The sequence below is a fragment of the Takifugu rubripes genome, chromosome 19, assembly GCF_901000725.2.
Source record: "Takifugu rubripes chromosome 19, fTakRub1.2, whole genome shotgun sequence".
In the NCBI taxonomy this organism is placed as follows: domain Eukaryota; kingdom Metazoa; phylum Chordata; class Actinopteri; order Tetraodontiformes; family Tetraodontidae; genus Takifugu; species Takifugu rubripes.
Window position 1 is genome coordinate 4,860,171 of NC_042303.1, and position 18,187 is coordinate 4,878,357.

General features: G+C 49.3%; 1 protein-coding gene across 1 annotated transcript; it reads right to left on the reverse strand.

Moving 5' to 3' along the window:
* Positions 1 to 7,723: 7,723 nt before the first annotated feature.
* Positions 7,724 to 10,601, reverse strand: LOC115246758 (uncharacterized). Its single transcript, XM_029826044.1, is given in 2 exon segments — positions 7,724 to 7,939; positions 7,941 to 10,601. Coding segments are annotated over 2 exon segments (2,877 nt in total).
* Positions 10,602 to 18,187: the final 7,586 nt, after the last annotated feature.

An 18,187-nucleotide genomic window follows, 5' to 3' on the forward strand; every position in this document is an offset into this window, starting at 1 on the left:
ACAGTGGTCCTGGGATCAACGCAGGGATTGCTTCCCTAAACTTAGCTACAGCATTATCTGAAAGACATCTGCTATAGTAAGACTGTGCTCTGAGGATAGAAGAATCCTTAATCATAAACGTAAAAGTGATCAATGAATGATCTGACAGGAGTGGGTTCTGAGGGAACACTGACACATGTTCTACCTCAACACCATAAGTCAGAACTAGATCTAAGGTGTGGTTGAAGCTATGAGTTGGTTGGTTTATCTGCTGGAGGAAACCAACTGACTCAAGTAATGAAATGAAGCCATTTCTAAAGCTGTCATTTACAACGTCTACATGGATATTAATCAAAATGGTGCTGTCCCAGGCGGCAGCCAGTAGTAGCAGCTCCCTAAACTTAATTGTTCTTTTTTAAATTTTCATAGTGTTTTCTATACTTGTTTACATTCTTTTATATTTGGATTTACTTTCTTTCTTTCCATTTACAACTGGAGTATTCAGACACCATGTTCTGGAGGCTCGAATACTTTTTTTCTCTGTTTTGCGGTGCTTGGGTTATTCGCGGCCCCCATCAGCTGTGCCAAGAAGCGGACCGGTATTGTTTATACACGAGACCAGCTGATGGCTCTAAGACCACCATCCTTCGTGGCCGGAGAGAAGCCCCAAATCCCGAAGGAGCTGAGGAGGAAACAACAAGGGAGTAAGGCTGGAGTTAAACAGAGGATGAAGAGGCGACGTTTTAAATCCTGCGTCCCCGCAGTCATAACGGGGAATGTCAGGTCCCTGGCAAATAAGATGGACGAGCTGGAGGCGCTCACACAGACACAGCGGGAGTACAGAGAGGCCAGTATCATGTGTTTCACGGAGACATGGCTCCATGGACTGATACCGGACTCCAATGTGACGATCGCTGGCTTCAGCACTGTGCGAGCGGACTGAGACACCACCGCGGCCGGTAAGAAGAAAGGAGGGGGACTGGCCATGTTTGTTAGCAACAAATGTCATCGCCATCACCGTTTATATTCCTCCGACCGGTAAAGCGGACACGGCCTATGACGTTATTCACTCTGTCATTGCTGACCTGCAGACTAAACATCCCGGAGCCTTTATCCTCATCACAGGTGACTTCAATCATGCCTCCCTTAAGTCCACTCTCCCTACATTCCATCAGTATGTCCAGTGCAGCACGAGAGACAGAAAGACTTTGGATTTACTGTATGCTAATGTCACCAATGCATACACTTCCACTGCACTCCCTCCACTAGGCAAGTCTGACCATAATCTCGTGCTGCGCTCCCCATCATACATTAGATTAGATTAGATTAGATTCAACTTTATTGTTATTGCACATGTACAGGTACAGAGCAACAAAATGCAGTTTAGCATCTTACCAGAAGTGCAAAAGAAGCAGCAAGTGAGGATAATAACTTAATAAATACAGTATGGCGGTTATTTTACAATTGTTTACCGGGTTGTGCTATAAACATATTTTACAGATGGTGTTTACATTAAATGCCTTGGACTATAAGTGCAGGAGCTATTTAGCTATTTACATAAGATAGAGGAGATGTGCAAATTATAAATTACGTGTATACAGATGATAAAGTGCATGAGTGCGCAGGACAGGTTTAAACAGTAGCTACATTGGTTACTAAGCTAGTGAGTTGTTGTGTAAACTGCTGTAGTGTAGTGAGGTGTGGAGTGTGTAAGGGTCAGCAGGAGTTCAACAGGGACACCGCTCTGGGGAAGAAGCTGTTCCTCAGTCTACTGGTCCGAGTCCTGAGGGTTCTGTAGCGCCTCCCAGAGGGCAGGAGGGAAAATAGTCTGTGGGCGGGGTGGGAGGAGTCCTTGAGTATGCTGCGTGCTCGATGCAGGCAGCGCTTCCTCTGGACATCTCCGATGGCAGGGAGTGTAGTCCTTGTGATGCGTTGGGCAGTTTTCACCACCCTCTGCAAGGCCTTGTGCTCAGCGATAGTGCAGCTTCCATACCAGACTGACACGCAGTTGGTCAGGATGCTTTCTATCGCACAGCGATAGAAGTTCACCAGGACAGCCGAGGATAGCTGGTTCTTCCTCAGTGTCCTCAGGAAGAAGAGGCGCTGGTGAGCCTTCTTGATGATGCTGGAGGTGTTTGTGGTCCAGGACAGGTCCTCTGAGATGTGGGTCCCCAGGAACTTGAAGCTGGAGACACGCTCGACGGCCATCCCGTTGATGTGGATGGGGTCCTGTGTGCCTCCTCTTGCTTTCCTGAAGTCCACGATGAGCTCCTTGGTCTTGCTGGTGTTGAGGACCAAGTTATTGTTAGCGCACCATGTGGTCAGGCGCTCTACCTCCTCTCTGTAGGCTGTCTCGTCGTTGTTGCTGATGAGACCGATCACCGTTGTGTCGTCTGCAAACTTGATGATGGAGTTGGATCCATGTACAGGTCTGCAGTCGTGGGTGAATAGAGAGTAGAGGAACGGGCTCAGCACACAGCCTTGTGGCACACCGGTGCTGAGTGTGATGGTGGTGGAGCAGCTGTGACCTGACCTAACACGCTGTGGTCTGTCGGTCAGGAAGTCCAGAGTCCAGTTGCAGAGGGAGGGGTTGATGCCCAGGTCTCCAAGTTTGGTGATCAGCTTGGAGGGGACGACGGTGTTGAAAGCTGAGCTGAAGTCAGCAAACAGCAATCGTGCATAAGTGTTCGTGTTGTCCAGGTGTGTGAGCACAGAGTGCAGTGCTATGGAGACTGCATCATCTATGCTCCTGTTGCTGCGGTAGGCAAACTGGTGTGGATCGAGTGTGGTTGGGAGGCAGTCCTTCAGGTGAGCCAGGACCAGTCGCTCGAAGCACTTCATAATGATGGGGGTGAGTGCTACCGGGCGGTAGTCATTGAGGCAGGTTGGTCTGGAATGCTTCGGAACTGGGACGATAGTTGTGGCCTTGAAGCAAGACGGGACCACTGCGTGGGCGAGGGACAGATTGAAGATGTCCGTAAAAATCCCGGCGAGCTGTTCTGCGCATGCCCTGAGCACACGTCCAGGGATGCCATCAGGACCAGCAGCCTTGCGTGGATTGATCCGGCTGAGGGCTGTGTAGACGGCGGTAGATGATAGTGTGATGGGTTGGTGGTCTGCTGGGAGAGGGGTCCTAGTGGCAGTGTCCTTGTCGTCCTTTTCGAAGCGAGCATAGAAGGTATTAAGCTCGTTCAGGAAGGTGGTGTCCATGACTGTGGGGCTGGAGTTGTTGGGTTTGTAGTCGGTGATGGCCTGGATGCCTTGCCACATACGCCTGGGGTCAGAGCTGGAAAAGTGACCCTCAATCTTGCGTTTGTAGGTGTGCTTGGCCTTTTTGATGCCCCTCCTCAGGTTAGCCCTGGCTGTGCTGTAGGCCTGGGCTTCTCCTGATCTGAAGGCGGTGTTGCGCACCTTCAGCAGGAGCCGCACCTCCTTGTTCATCCATGGCTTCTGATTGGGGTATGTGGTGATCCGCTTTGTGGTGGTTATGCTGTCGATGGTGGTGGTGATGTGGTCCAGAACAGTGGAGGTGAAATTGTCAATGTCGGTGTGTGTGTGTGAGCCACAGCTGCCCTGGGGCGTAAACATACTCCAGTCCGTGTGTTGAAACCTGTCCTGGAGTACGGAGTCTGCTCCCGCCGGCCACACCTTGATGGTCTTCATTGATGGCCTGACGCGGTTGATGAGGGGTGAGTACTTGGGGGTGAGGAACAAAGAGAGGTGGTCTGATTGTCCTAGGTGGGGGAGGGGTGTTGCCGTATAGGCACCAGCCATGTTTGTGTAGACATGGTCCAGAGTTTTGTTTCCTCTTGTATTGCAGGAAACATGTTGGTGGAATTTTGGAAGAACAGTTTTTAAGTTTGAATGATTGAAGTCACCCGCAACAATAAATGCAGCCTCCGGGTGGGCGGACTGTTGTTGGCTAATAGCCGCATGAAGTTCATTCATCGCAAGAGTGGCATTAGCATCCGGGGGAATGTAAGCTGCTGTTATGATGACGGATGTGAATTCCCGAGGCAGATAAAACGGTCTACATTTAACCATTAAAAACTCCACGTTGGCTGAGCAGTGTCTCCTCAGAGTAGCGGAGTCGGTGCACCAGGTCTTGTTGATGTAGATGCATAGCCCCCCACCTCTGGTCTTACCGGAGTCGTCAGCTGTTCTGTCTGCCCGATGTGTGGAGCGCCCGGTTAGCCCGATGGCTGTGTCCGGTATGCCACTGTTTAGCCAAGTTTCCGTGAGAATCATGGCATTGCAGTCCGAGAGTCTCTTACTGTGGTTGAGTCGGAGACGTAATTCATCCATTTTGTTTACCAAAGACCGTACGTTGGCGAGGAAAATGCTGGGAAGAGAGAGCCGATGCGGTGTTAGCCTTAGCTTCGCTCTTAGCCCTCCGCGCTTCCCCCTCCTTTGTTTACGATCTCGACGCCGCCTGCGAGCACTTCCGCCCGGCCGGGTAAAGTGCGTAGCCTCCGGCGTCCTGGAGATCTCAGGGATGAGTTGAAGATCGGTGATAAAAGTTTCCTGGCATTGCGATCTAATATCCAGGAGTTGTTCACGGGTGTAGGATGTGAACCCGAGGCTGTTCTGTATGAACAGACTAGCGAAGAGCAGGTAAATCACTGCAATTTTGCAAAAACTGGAGAGACGCCGGGCCTCGCGATGTGCTCGCGCCGCCATCTTGGCTCGTGGTTCAGCAGCAATCAGTCACTGTGAGGACTGTTAGTCCTCACAATATAGTCAGATGGTGCCATGGACTGTCTGCGGGATGCCCTGGAGACCACCAACTGGTCTGCTCTCTGTGAACCACATGGTGAGGACCTGGATGGACTGACAGATTGTGTTTCTGACTACATCAAGTTCTGCACTGAGAACTCTGTCCCCACCAAGAAGGTACGCTGTTACCCAAACAACAAACCATGGGTGACAAGTGACCTGAAGGCCCTTTTGAACAAGAAGAAGAGGGCCTTCACTGCTGGGGACCCGGCTGAGCTAAGGAGTGTACAGAAAGAACTGAAACGCAGTCTGAAGGAGAGCAAGGATGCCTATAGGAAGAAGCTGGAGGAGAGACTGGAGAAGAACCAGACCAGGGATGTTTGGAGTGGGATGAGAACAATCACTGGCTTCCAGAAGAAAGGAATACGCTCAGCTGATGGGAACGTGGACCAAGCTAATGAGTTGAACCAGTTTTTCAACAGGTTTGATTCTAGCTCCCCCTCCCCCAGCTGTCCCAATTTCCTCTGGATAACAATGGGTCCCCTTCACACCTCCCAGAGCCCCCAACACCCCTGCCAACTTCTTCCCCCTCCCCCTTGCTGACACCCTACATAGATTCTGACATGTCACCCATCACCCCAACAGGACTATCCTTCACGTCTAGCCAGGTGAGGAGAGAGCTGGAGTGGCTCAACCAGAGAAGGGCTGCTGGACCGGATGGCATCAGCCCACGAGTGCTGAAGAACTGCTCCAGGCAGCTGTGTGGAATACTGCAGCACCTGTTCAACCAGAGCCTTCATCTTCAGAGGATCCCAGTGCTTTGGAAGACATCCTGCCTGGTCCCAGTGCCGAAGAAGACCCATCCTGTGGCACCGAGTGACTACAGGCCAATAGCACCGACCTCCCACATTATGAAGGTCATGGAGCGGCTGGTGCTGACACACCTCAGACCTCTGGTGAGCCCCTTTCAAAACCCCCTGCAGTTTGCCTATCAGCCCAAGGTGGGGGTTGATGACGCAGTGATATACCTGCTACAGAAGGCTTACTCCTCCTTGGACAGACTAAACACCACAGTGCGGGTCATGTTCTTCAACTTCTCTTCTGCCTTCAACATCATCCAGCCAAGACTGCTGAGGGCTAAGTTGGAGAACATGCAGATGGATGCTCCCCTTGTTTCTTGGATCGAGGACTACCTGACAGGCCGACCACAGTTTGTGAGACTGCGGAGCTGTGTGTCCGACCCCCTGATGAGCAACAAAGGAGCTCCTCAAGGAACTGTGCTCTCCCCCTTTCTGTTCACCACCCACACAGCTGACTTCCAGTACCACTCTGAGACATGTCATCTCCAGAAGTACTCAGATGACACAGTCATAGTCGGGTGTGTGGAGAATGGACAGGAGGATGAATACAGGGACCTTGTGGAGAGTTTTGTTAGGTGGAGCAGGGAGAACCTTCTGCAGCTCAATGTGACCAAGACAAAGGAGATGGTGGTGGATTTCAGAAAAAGCAAGTCCCCTTCCTCCTCAGTCTGCATTCGTGGGAAGGATGTGGAAATAGTCTCATCTTACAGGTTCCTGGGTGTTCAGCTGGACAATAAACTGGAGTGGTCCACAAACACCAATGCTGTCTACAAGAAGGCCATGAGCAGACTCTATTTCCTCAGGAGACTCAGGTCCTTCAGTGTTTGCAGCAGGATGCTCCATATGTTCTATCAGTCTGTCATGGCTAGCACCATCTTCTTTGCTGTACTGTGCTGGGAAGCAGGCATTAAAGCTAAGGATGCCAACAGACTCAAAAAACTCATTAAAAAGGCAGGGTCTATTGTTGGCTGTAAACTTGCAAACTTGGACGAGGTGGTGAGGAACAGGATGGTGTTTAAATTGCGGACAATCGTGGACAATCCCTCCCACCCCTCCATAACACAGTGGACAAACTGAGAAGCAGCTTCAGGCTGAAACTCCTTCAGCCTCGCTGCTTTAAGGAACGGTACAGGAAGTCATTCCTGCCGTCCGCCATCAGACTCTATAATTCATCCTAACTGAGTCAATAACAATAATTGTGTAATGTTTATGTTGTAATTTTATTTCTATTTTATTCTATATTTATGTATATATGCTTATAATATGTATATATTATATTATGTATATATTATATATATATATATGCTTATAATATATGCTGTATATATGCTTATAACGTTCTAATTTTATCTATTTATTTATTCTGTTTCTATACTCTGTATAGGTTGCTACTACAATTCAATTTCCTCACGGGAATGAATAAAGTACATCTTAATCTTAATATTAAAGTCTCCAATGATAATGACTTTGTCCGTTCTAAGGACAAAGTCAGATAAGAAATCAGAGAATTCAGAAAGGAACTCTGAATGTGGCCCAGCAGGGGGCCAATATACAACTACAAACAAAAGTGGCTTTTCTCTCTTCCAGTTCAGATGGGTGATGCCAAGAGTCAGGCTTTCAAATGAACTGGAGCCATGTTTTGGTCTAGGATTCTTCTGCCCTCGGCTAAGCGCTTTAGCATCGGCAGCGAGCTAAACATATGGCTTCAGTAACCACTCGTGAAGCGTTCTGTGGTTTTTACCGATCCACTTTATTTTTGTAAAACTGCAAGAAAAAGATCACAATACTTAACTTTGGTTTCAATGTAAAAACGTACATTTTGCGTAGCGGCTACAATCGTAAAAGATATTACTTACAGATTATGCCTTTGAGAAGTGCAAAAGTAAAAGAAGTAACCGGATTGGATCCAAGAGCAACCCGTTTTCCGTGTTCCGCAGCACTTTTATCTGGCGCTCGATGTACTTCCTGTCTCCACCCTACTCCACTAAATGGCAGCGCGACAGGATCGACTGTAAATTGACAACTTACATCTAACAAACAAACCTCCAGAAAAGGAACAAACAACATAAAACTGAGGGACAGAACATTCTGACATTCTGACATTATCAGAATGTCATACTAACCCACACACTAACCCACACCCACTGTTTCCAAAGGATTTAAGGAGGCTATCGGGTGTGGATGCTCGGAACCAGCAGGATGACTTCACTAATAGGTCTTAAGTACAACCTCCGTTTACCATTGCGAGTTATCTGTACCTGGATCTTCCGCACCCTTTCATCCTGGCTAGGAAATGTCTTCATAACAATAGCAAGAGGCCAGTCGTTCCTATGCTCTTGCCCATCTTTTAGCAGGACGACATCCCCCACTTGTAGGTTGGGTTTACGGTGTTCTCCATTTGCAACGAGGTTGTAGTCCACTTAGGAATTCCTTCTTCCATCGTGCCCAGAAGACGTTGGCCAGATGCTGTACCCGTCTCCATTGTGCTCTGAACAGGTCGCGGTCATCAAAGTGGCCTGGGATGACTGGGGGCGTGGCTGCCTTCTGTGTGAGCAGCATGGCAGGAGTGAGAATCTCAGGATGCTCTGGGTCAGTGGAAACTGTTGTAAGTGGCCTTGCATTAACGATAGCGGTCACTTCCGACATGAACGTCACCAACACTTCATGTGTGAGCGTGGCCTTTCCGTGCCCCAACAGCATCGCATCTAGAATTCGCCGACTGACACCGATCATGCGTTCCCATGATCCAGCCATGTGAGAGGCGTGTGGGGGATTAAAATGCCACTCACAGCCACTGTTTCCAAGGTAGGTGTTGATTTTGTCATTGTGACAGCCCTTCTTGTCAATGTGAAGTTCTCTGCAAGCACTTACAAAGTTTGTGCCACAGTCTGATCTGAGCAGCTTGGCAGGGCCTCTGATTGCGAAAAAACGACGCAGTGCATTAATGAATGACGAAGTATCCATTGACTCTATTACTTCAATGTGGATGGCCCGAGTGCTCATGCAGGTGAAGATTACTGCCCATCTCTTAGCTTCTGCCTGACCTGCACGTGTTTTCCTGACCGAGACGGGCCAAGGGCCAAAAACATCTAGGCCAACACATGTAAAAGGAGGGTCCATGCACATTCTGTCTTTTGGCAGGTCCGACATTATCTGTTCTTGTTGTTTGCCTCTCAATCTGCGACATGTAACACAGCTAAAGATGACACTACTGACGGCTCTTTTCCCGCCCACTAACCAGAAACCTGCAGCTCTGATAGCACCTTCAGTGAAGTGTCTGCCCTGGTGGCGTACTTGTGAATGAAAGTGTCTGATTATGAGCTGAGTGACATGGTGTTTACTGGGGAGGAGTATGGGGTGTGTTTCGTCTGCTGTGAGTGGACCCTTTGTCAACCGACCTCCAACTCGGAGGACCCTGCTTGTGTCCATGACTGGATTCAGTTTGCTAAGTGGGCTTTGCTTGGGAACAGGCTCACGACTTTCCACGTGTCTGATGTCATCTGCATACACCTCATTTTGCACTGCACGAACAATGATGGCTTTGGCCTGCTGGAGCTGTTCCTCAGTGACGTTCTTATCACACGTATGCCATCCATGACATCTGCTCTCCGTAGCAGCCTTGAAACATGTGACGATGTGGAGCAGCCTGGCGATGGTCTTTAACAGACGACTCCAGCTGGAGAATCTTTCAAACCTTGCTGCTCCAAGCATGCCTTTTGACAGAGAGGTAGCACAGGATACTACCTCTGGACGCAGTTCAGTGTCGTGTTCAGGGTAAATGAGGTCAAAGGGCACTCCCTGTGTTGGACCTTGGCTTGGATCAGTTGGGAAGGAAGGTCCACTGAGCCACGTAGAGTGGGAAAGATGCTCAGCAGGTAGTCCACGTGTGGCGTGGTCAGCTGGATTTAAATGTGTAGGCACATAATGCCATTGATGAGCCTGAGTGGAGCGCCTGATACGTTCTACACGGTTATGAACATACACATAAAAGCGTCTCTTGTCATTGAAAATGTAGCCCAGTACTACTTTGGAATCCGTGTAGAAGCTTACTTCATCAAGTGTAAAGTCAAGCTCTTCTTGGACCATGTCTGCTACTTCGACAGCCAGTACTGCGGCACACAGCTCTAACCTGGGAATGGTGATGTCTGGTTTTGGAGCTAGCCTGGCTTTGCCGAGGAGAAAACCCCCATCGCTGTGTCCATCAGCAGCAGTGAGTTTCAGGTAGGCGACAGCCCCGACTGCTTTTGTGGATGCGTCACAAAACACATGCATTTCCTTTCTCTTTGCTTCGGACAGTGAGATGGATGCGTACATACGAGGGTTCTTGAGCTGTCCCAGGTGCTTTAGAGAGTCTTTCCATTTCTGCCACTTGTCCTGCTGCTCCTTAGGCAGTGGAGAATCCCATTCATTGATGTCTTTAGAAATTTCTCTCAAGATGGACCGCCCTTCGATGCTGACTGGTGTGGCGAACCCCAGCGGGTCGTACAAACTGTTGATGACTGATAACACGCCACGCTTGGTGAAGGGCTGGTCATTGATCTCCACTCGAAATGAGAACTGATCTGTGGACAAGTCCCAGCCCAGGCCTAGGCTGTGCTGCAAGGGCGGCACATGCTGTCCGAGCTCAAGTCCCTGCAAACCTGTGGCGAGATCTTCACCCGGGAAGGCACTAGTGACTGCGGAGCTGTTGGACGATATCTTGTGGAGACGGATGTTAGACTGAGCCAGCATTCTTTGTGCTCTGATGAGGACATTGATTGCCTCGTCCTCAGAGGCGAATGACTTCAGCCCGTCATCTACATAAAAATGTTGCTCAATGAATTTCCTCACATCGCTGCCATACTCACTCTCTCCCTCCACAGCGGTTCTCTTGAGTCCATAAATGGCAACTGAGGGAGATGGACAGTTTCCAAACACGTGCACTGTCATTCGAAACTCTTCCACTTCTCCATCCAGGTCATGATCTCGGAACCAGAGAAAGCGCAAGTAATCGCGATGGTCCTCACTGACCATAAAGTTGTGAAACATCTGCTCCACATCGGCCATCACAGCATATGGTTCGCCTCTGAACCGGAGAAGAACACCTACAAGACTGTTGTTAAGATCTGGGCCTTTAAGCAGCACTTGATTCAGAGACACATTTCCGCACTGAGCACTTGAATCAAAGACAATTCTGATTTTACCTGGCTTCTGTGGGTGGTAAATGCCAAAGCTTGGGAGATACCAACATTCTCGGTGAGGTTTGAGAGAAGGGGCCTTTTCTGCGTGTCCTTTGCCGAATGTCTTTTTCATAAACTCCACAAAATGCTCTTTCATTTCCGGCTTTCTCTTTAGTGTCTTGCGTAGAGACATGAGGCGGGTAAGTACCTGCTCTCGATTGTTCGGCAAGCGCAGTCGGGGATGACGAAAGGGGAGGGGAGCCACCCAGTTATTTGCCTCATCTTTAATAAACCCATGGTGCATAACATTCAAGAACGAAACTTCTTCTGCAGAGAGTGCTAGTTTGTCGTCATCTGCGTGTGTTTGCTCAGCTTATCTTTGGGTTGCATGCTCTCAAAATGGGAATTGTCTTCTGCGAACTTTCTCTTTATGAGGATTCTGTTTTCACAGGGAGAGAGAAAACTGGGGCGGCCATTTTCAAGTATGTTAGTCTTGTAGGAGTTCACTGTGGGTCTGTGGGCTCCTGAAAGGCAGACATCTCCAACAATTACCCACCTGAGATCAAGCTGTTGGGCGTAAGGAGCCTTGTTTGAGCCATTGATCTGTCGGCGGACCTTGTGAGCCTGAATCACGTCTCTGCCCAGCAGGAGAAGAATGTCAGCTGATGGATCAAGTGGTGGTATTTGTGTGGCTATGTGAGAGAGGTGAGGATGTGCGGCTGCCGTTTCAAGGGTGGGTATCTCACCTCTGTTGTTTGGGATCTGGTTGCATTCAGTGAGTACGGGTAGTTCTATTGACACGTTTCTGTTTATGCCTTCTATGGCAAAGCCATGAGCCCTGCGCCCTCGAGTGTGCACGGTTCCTGAGCACGTTTTCATTGTGTATGGGAGGACCTCGCCATGCAGGTTGAACATGTCAAAAAAGGAGGACCGAGCTAATGATACATTACTTTGATCGTCTAAGATTGCATACATTTTCCTTCTCTCATTTGGGGCTGAGCAGGGATATACGTTCACCAGGCAAATTTTGGAACATGACTTTCCCTGTAGTCCTTGTCCACATACCTCGGTGCAGCTGGATGTGGTCACTGTGGGGCTTGGGGTATCTGACGGTATCCGATGGCTTCTGGTGAGCCATAATTTCTGTCGAGCCTTTGCCACAGACGTTCCAGACCTGCTGCGGGGTTGCTAACATGGACGGCTCTAATCCTCAGAGCGTGTTGGAGGGACTCACCGCTCAGCCATTTGGTAAGTAGATCGAGCTCCTCGCAGCATTTTAGGTTCAAATCTGCAGTGGCGTTGTGAAACATGGATTTCCACGCTACATAAGTCTCTGGCCTGTTGTCAAACACTGTGAGTCCTGCTGTCAGGAGGTCACGACGTGAGAGGAGCACAGCGAGGTCTGATACATCAGTTTGTTGTCGCAAAGACGGAGACATTACATGCTCCGTTGTAGCTGGGAAAATGAAATGGCGATGGCTTGAGGTGTCTGATAGGTTGATAGCTGGGGGTGTACTCACATGCATTTGACATAGCTGTTGGCCCGCTTGGGTCGACCTTGATGGTATCGTTTATGTCCCACTTTTGCTCTTTATCAGGCTTTGTCTCATCTTCCATGTTGGTCTCGTTATGAAAGTAAGTGTTTACATATTCTTGAGTGCGGCTGGCAGCCGTGGCGATTGTAGCAGGAACCTCAGGTGACTCGTCCGACTATGTTTGGTCCAAAACTGCAGCCTCGAGGACCCTTGCTGCTGCGAGCGCTGCTTTAGCCTCTCCCTCTTGCATCAGGGCGTTGATCGTGGCTGCTAGCCGAGTTTTTTCCATCTCGATGCGAGCCCTTTCGACTTCCATGTCTATTTGCCGCTTGGCGTACTCCGCTCTGGTGCTGGCGGCTTCGGCGTCGGCTCGGGCTTTTGCTGCCGCCATGCTGACTGATGATCGGTGTGATGAAGCCGAGCTGCACTTTGATCTGACTTCTAGCTGGGAGAGCGGTGGAGTGTCTCCGTGTTTAGACATGTCCGCTTTCACTCGCGTGAAGAGTCTCCGCACTTCGACGATGCACTCGAAGTGTAGACAATCTTTTTACTCTTCTGCCCTCGGCTAAGCGCTTTAGCATCGGCAGCGAGCTAAACATATGGCTTCAGTAACCACTCGTGAAGCGTTCTGTGGTTTTTACCGATCCACTTTATTTTTGTAAAACTGCAAGAAAAAGATCACAATACTTAACTTTGGTTTCAATGTAAAAACGTACATTTTGCGTAGCGGCTACAATCGTAAAAGATATTACTTACAGATTATGCCTTTGAGAAGTGCAAAAGTAAAAGAAGTAACCGGATTGGATCCAAGAGCAACCCGTTTTCCGTATTCCGCAGCACTTTTATCTGGCGCTCGACGTACTTCCTGTCTCCACCCTACTCCACTAAATGGCAGCGCGACAGGATCGACTGTAAATTGACAACTTACATCTAACAAACAAACCTCCGGAAAAGGAACAAACAACATAAAACTGAGGGACAGAACAAGGATTAATTAATAACTTGGAGTGATAGATTGCTGCCACTCCCCCTCCTCGACCAGTAGCACGAGGAATATGATAATTAAGATGGGTAGGAGGAGTATATACATTTAAGCTAACATACTCCTCCTGAAGCCAGGTCTCAGTAAGACAAAATAAATCAATGTGATGATCTGCTATCAGGTCGTGCACTAACAGGGATTTACACAAAAGAGATTTAATGTTAAACAGTCCACACTTAATTGTGATATTAGTTTCTCCAACTTGTGCTTTGGCATTAATTTTAATAAGGTTATGGTGATTGACCGCTCCCCTGCTCTGTGATTGGTGAACTTTAAACAGTGGAACAGAGACTACCTCTATAGTGTTAAATATGTTATTGTTTGTGGATGAAGGTTCTATGGAAGCAGCAGACAGGTGTGTAAGACTACAACTCTGCATCCTGGTCTAGACCCTGGTTTGTCAGCTCACTTTGGGTCTAATAAAATTAGCCAAGTTACTAGAAATGAGAGAGGCACCATCCCGTGTGGGATGGAGATGGTCTCTCCTGATCAGACCAGGTTTTCCCCAAAAAGTGCTCCAATTGTCTACAAAGGCCACCTGGTTTTCGGGGCACCACCGTGACAGCCAGCGACGAAGTGACGACATGCGACTAAACATTTCATCGCTGGCCAGATTGGGGATGGGACCAGAGAATGCTACTGAGTCCGACATCTTTTTTGCGTAGTTGCACACCACACCATGTTAATTTTGGTGACCTCCGACTGACGAAGCCAGGTGCCGTTTGCTCCGACGTGAATAAATAAATATATTTACGTTTACTTCTCACTAGGAGCTTTAGATCGGCTTCTATGTCGCCCGCTCTGGCCCCCGAAATGTACTTAACTATGGTCGCTGAAGTCGGCTTCACGTAGCGCAAAACAGAGTTGCAACTCCAGCTAACTCCAAGCTGCGGATCCGAGTCTCAAGCTCAGTCTTGCCTCCATAGCCGTAAATAAACTGCACTTTCTGCACCTATTCCCTTCACTAAAGGAGGCAGAGGAGTAACTAAACATTTCACACGCTGAACAGACAAAGACATCGAGTGAAACAGATGGTGAGGCCATGCTAACGCTGATAATCGGCGGAGCCCTGTGTTTGTTTAATATGGGTTATTTCTCACTGTTATCAGGTGACTAGAATGTCCCAAGTGTACAATTTTAAGTAAAGTGAATACAACACACCAAGTGTTCAATTTAAGTAAAGTGAATACAACACACCGTGCACAGTGCAACCAACGAACGATTGAGAAGACAGGAAGTGACGCAATACGTTACCCCTCCTGTCCCTCTGCCTCAGTAATTTTCCACTCTCCCTGCCTCTGCTCCACTCTACCTGATGCAACTTGGGAATCTAAGAAGAGGAGTAAAGGCTCCATGAATTTAATTTTATTGGTCTCTGGCATTTCTTTTGGACGTAGAGGATTTTTCCAAAAGTGGATGCTTTAACTTGGGCTGGGACTTAGTCTCTGGTATGAACTTTGACACTTGAGCTTTTCTTTTTAAAACTGTGATTCCCGATGCTACTTAACCTCAAAGTGAAACAAAGTTTCAGAAGGCAAGTCCATTATGTAGAATAATTTTGAAGTATAGGTGGAACACTTTCAGAGGTTTTCTTTACAATCATTTCTTCTTTTAAAATATTTCTCCACTTATAATGTACTAACTAGTTTGGATTAAATAGACAAGTCACATGTACACACTCGCACAGTTTAAGGGTGAAGAATGGTTGTATTAACATTAGAAGGAGGGAGTCCTATTACGAAGACCATTGCTATGTGCACTCAGGGGCATTGGAGAATAGGGTAGGGATTGAGAAGACCGACTGGAAGTCTATTAGACAACTTCCCATGAGCATACATGGAACAAGATGCAATGAGGAACTTGCTATCTGGTTGCACGGAGGGCCAGCAGAACCATTGCTGGAGGAAAATGGAGGTGACATGTAAGTTGGGAGGAGTGACCCCACTGTAGAACATCAGAGAATACAGACTCCGGGACAAACAGCTGGTTGTGGGTTGTCTCCGCTGGGCCTGGATTGGTCAATTGTGCCTGTTTGCCTGTTGGGCAAGTCGAGAGAACTGATGGGACAAGGCGTCCAGTTGGACATTTTGTAACCTGGATCAGTAAGTGAAGATAAAGTTGGAATGGTCCAAAAAAAAGCACCCATTACATTTGCTGTAGGTAGAGAGATGGAGCTTCTGGTATGTCAAGTCTTTTTTGGCCAAGTAGACTTACCGTAGTTTTCCTGTAGCAAAGGAAGAAAAGCGCGAAGAAAGGCCTGTGGCAAGCTGTGTTTTCTCTTCATCGTTCACCTTTGTTCTGTTGGATCCCTCAAAAAAACACATGTCTCCGTGGACCAGTGTGGACTGTACTCTAAGACCAAGGCTTGCAATGCATCCCAGCCAGGGGAGATGACGTGCTGGACAACATGCCGGCCGAAATCAAGTCCATTGCTGTAATAACTAAGAGAGCCACAGCCTTTGGACCTGACGGTTTGCTAACCGGACGGATTGCTAACCGGACGGATTGCTAACATCGCGTCCGACAGGAGGAACATTCAAAAACATCAGACCGTGAGTTACCATTTTACACGGAACACAGATCACTCTGAAGAGCAGACATCGGTGCGGAGGATCTTAAAATTTTAAGTTTTATCGATCTCGTGGAGTCACCTGCCCGCTGCTAGCGCCGGCTTGTTTTTAGCCACGGTGCTAACCTGGACTCACCTCCGTGTGCTGGCACGGTGCCTAGTGTGGCTGTCCCCCGGCTCAGGCTGCAGGCATGATGGCGGTGTGTGAGTCCTGCCTCCCCACGTTCTCCAAACTGAGGGAGAGCATCTCCGGGCTCCAGTACGAACTCAAGGAGAGGGACAAAATCATACTCGAGTCATCTGCTGTCGCCTCGACCCAGGAGAATCATATCGCCCGTTTGAGGTCCGAGGGACAGGGTCTGCAGGTCGACCTGCTGGACCTCTCCACTGTTGCTATGTCCCAGGCGAAACATATCGCCCTCCTGAAGGCATCCGGCGCTGGTGACCGGAGCATGACGGCCACGAATGACACCACCCTGCCATGGACCGGGTCCATCAACGCTGAAATTCCAGCCACAGCACCGGCGGAGTCCCGCCGGCACCGCCAGGGAGCCATGCCCAAAGGATCGGCTCATTCCACCTCCTTCCTCCGCCCCACGGAGTCGCAGGGTTTCATCGCCAGGGACGGAGCAGGAGCCCTAGTGAGTTCAACACTGCTCAAACCAAGGGAACCCTGGTCGGTGGTGGCCAGGGGCGCTGGGGCTCGTCCATCTCCCCCTCCTCCGCCCCCGTATCTGCCACTGGATAACAGGTACGATATCCTAAGCCTGCAGGACTTCCCTCCCGTGGGCGCTTGTTCCAGCTCGCCTCCTGGTTCTGTCCGTCCAGCTGGCTCTCACCAGACGAGGAACCAGGGTCAGCTCGCTCGACATGGCCCTCCGCTACCATCCTGGTCAGGAGCAGCCACGACCCGGCGGCACCATCCCCAGGCTCCTCGCCGCCACCGCCGCACCTCCAGACGATCAGAGGCGGCCACTCAGGTGCAGCGCACCCCCGTGGTGCTGGTGGTCGGGACCTCAATGGTCAGGCATGTGGCGGTGCACGATGGCCGGACCTTCTGTCACCCCGGTGCCCGTGTAAGTTACATCCTCGGCCCTGCAGCTGAGTGCACAGCACCCCTCGGCCTCCACGCTGGTTCTGGAAGCCGGCATCAACGACCTCAAATTTCAGAGGTTCTGAAGCAGGACTTCATCTCCCTGGTGGACCGTCTGCTGGACACGGGGAAGCGGCTAATTATCTCCGGCCCGCTTCCCCCACCCCGGTACGGTGACGTCATCACCAGCCGCCTTCGCCAGCTGCACCTGTGGCTGAAGGGGTACTGCTTGGGCAACAGTATCCCCTTCGTTGACAATTTTGCTGCCTTTTTAAATAGACCCCATCTTTTTAAACGGGACGACCTTCACCCAAACCATGAGGGGTCCCGGCTTCTATCTTTGAACATTGACTTGACTGTCCGTTCCTGCACAACATCCACCTCCTGACTATTGGTTAAAACACATGCACACCAACACTCTGCCCCTCACTCGCACTCACATCTACGCTCACCCCAACGCGCACCATACATGCCCCTCCACCACTACTCCCATGTCTGCCATCAACATCACAGATCGTTCACTCCATTGACACCATCATTTCATACGGACAGAAACCCAGGACTGCTTCCAGACGTGACAGTGCTTTTATTGTTCCTATAAAAAGACATGATGAGCGCACGTTCGGCTCGGACATAAAGATGGCCGTGCTGAACGTGCGCTCTCTTTTAAACAAATCTTTTATAATAAACGACTTAATTTTAGACAGAAACCTCATTCTTCTTACTGAGACATGGCTTGGCACTGATGCACCTGCTGTTCTCACAGAGGCTTGCCCCCCAGATTTTAACTTTTTATTTTCTACAAGGGGGGGCAGGAAAGGAGGTGGAACCGCTTCAATAACAAGGACCGAAATGTCTTCACGCGAGGTCTCTTTTAATACGTTTCCATCATTTGAGCATCATGCGTTTGTTTTTAGCAGCCCTCCTATTTTAAGCATAACAGTTTATAGACCACCCCAATACTCCACCTCTTTTATCAGTCAATTCTCGGAATTTCTATCAATCATCTACGCTAAATACAACAGGATTTTAATCACTGGTGATTTTAATCTACACCTCAACAACGCCTCGGACCCAGTGTCCAGAGAATTCTTAAACCTCCTTCACAGTTTGGATTTTAAACAACATGTCACGCAGCCGACCCTCAACAGAGGGCGCACCCTGGACCTGGTCATAACCTATGGCCTGTCCGTGGGTGGGTCCTCTGTTGTAGATATGGCCGTGTCTGACCACT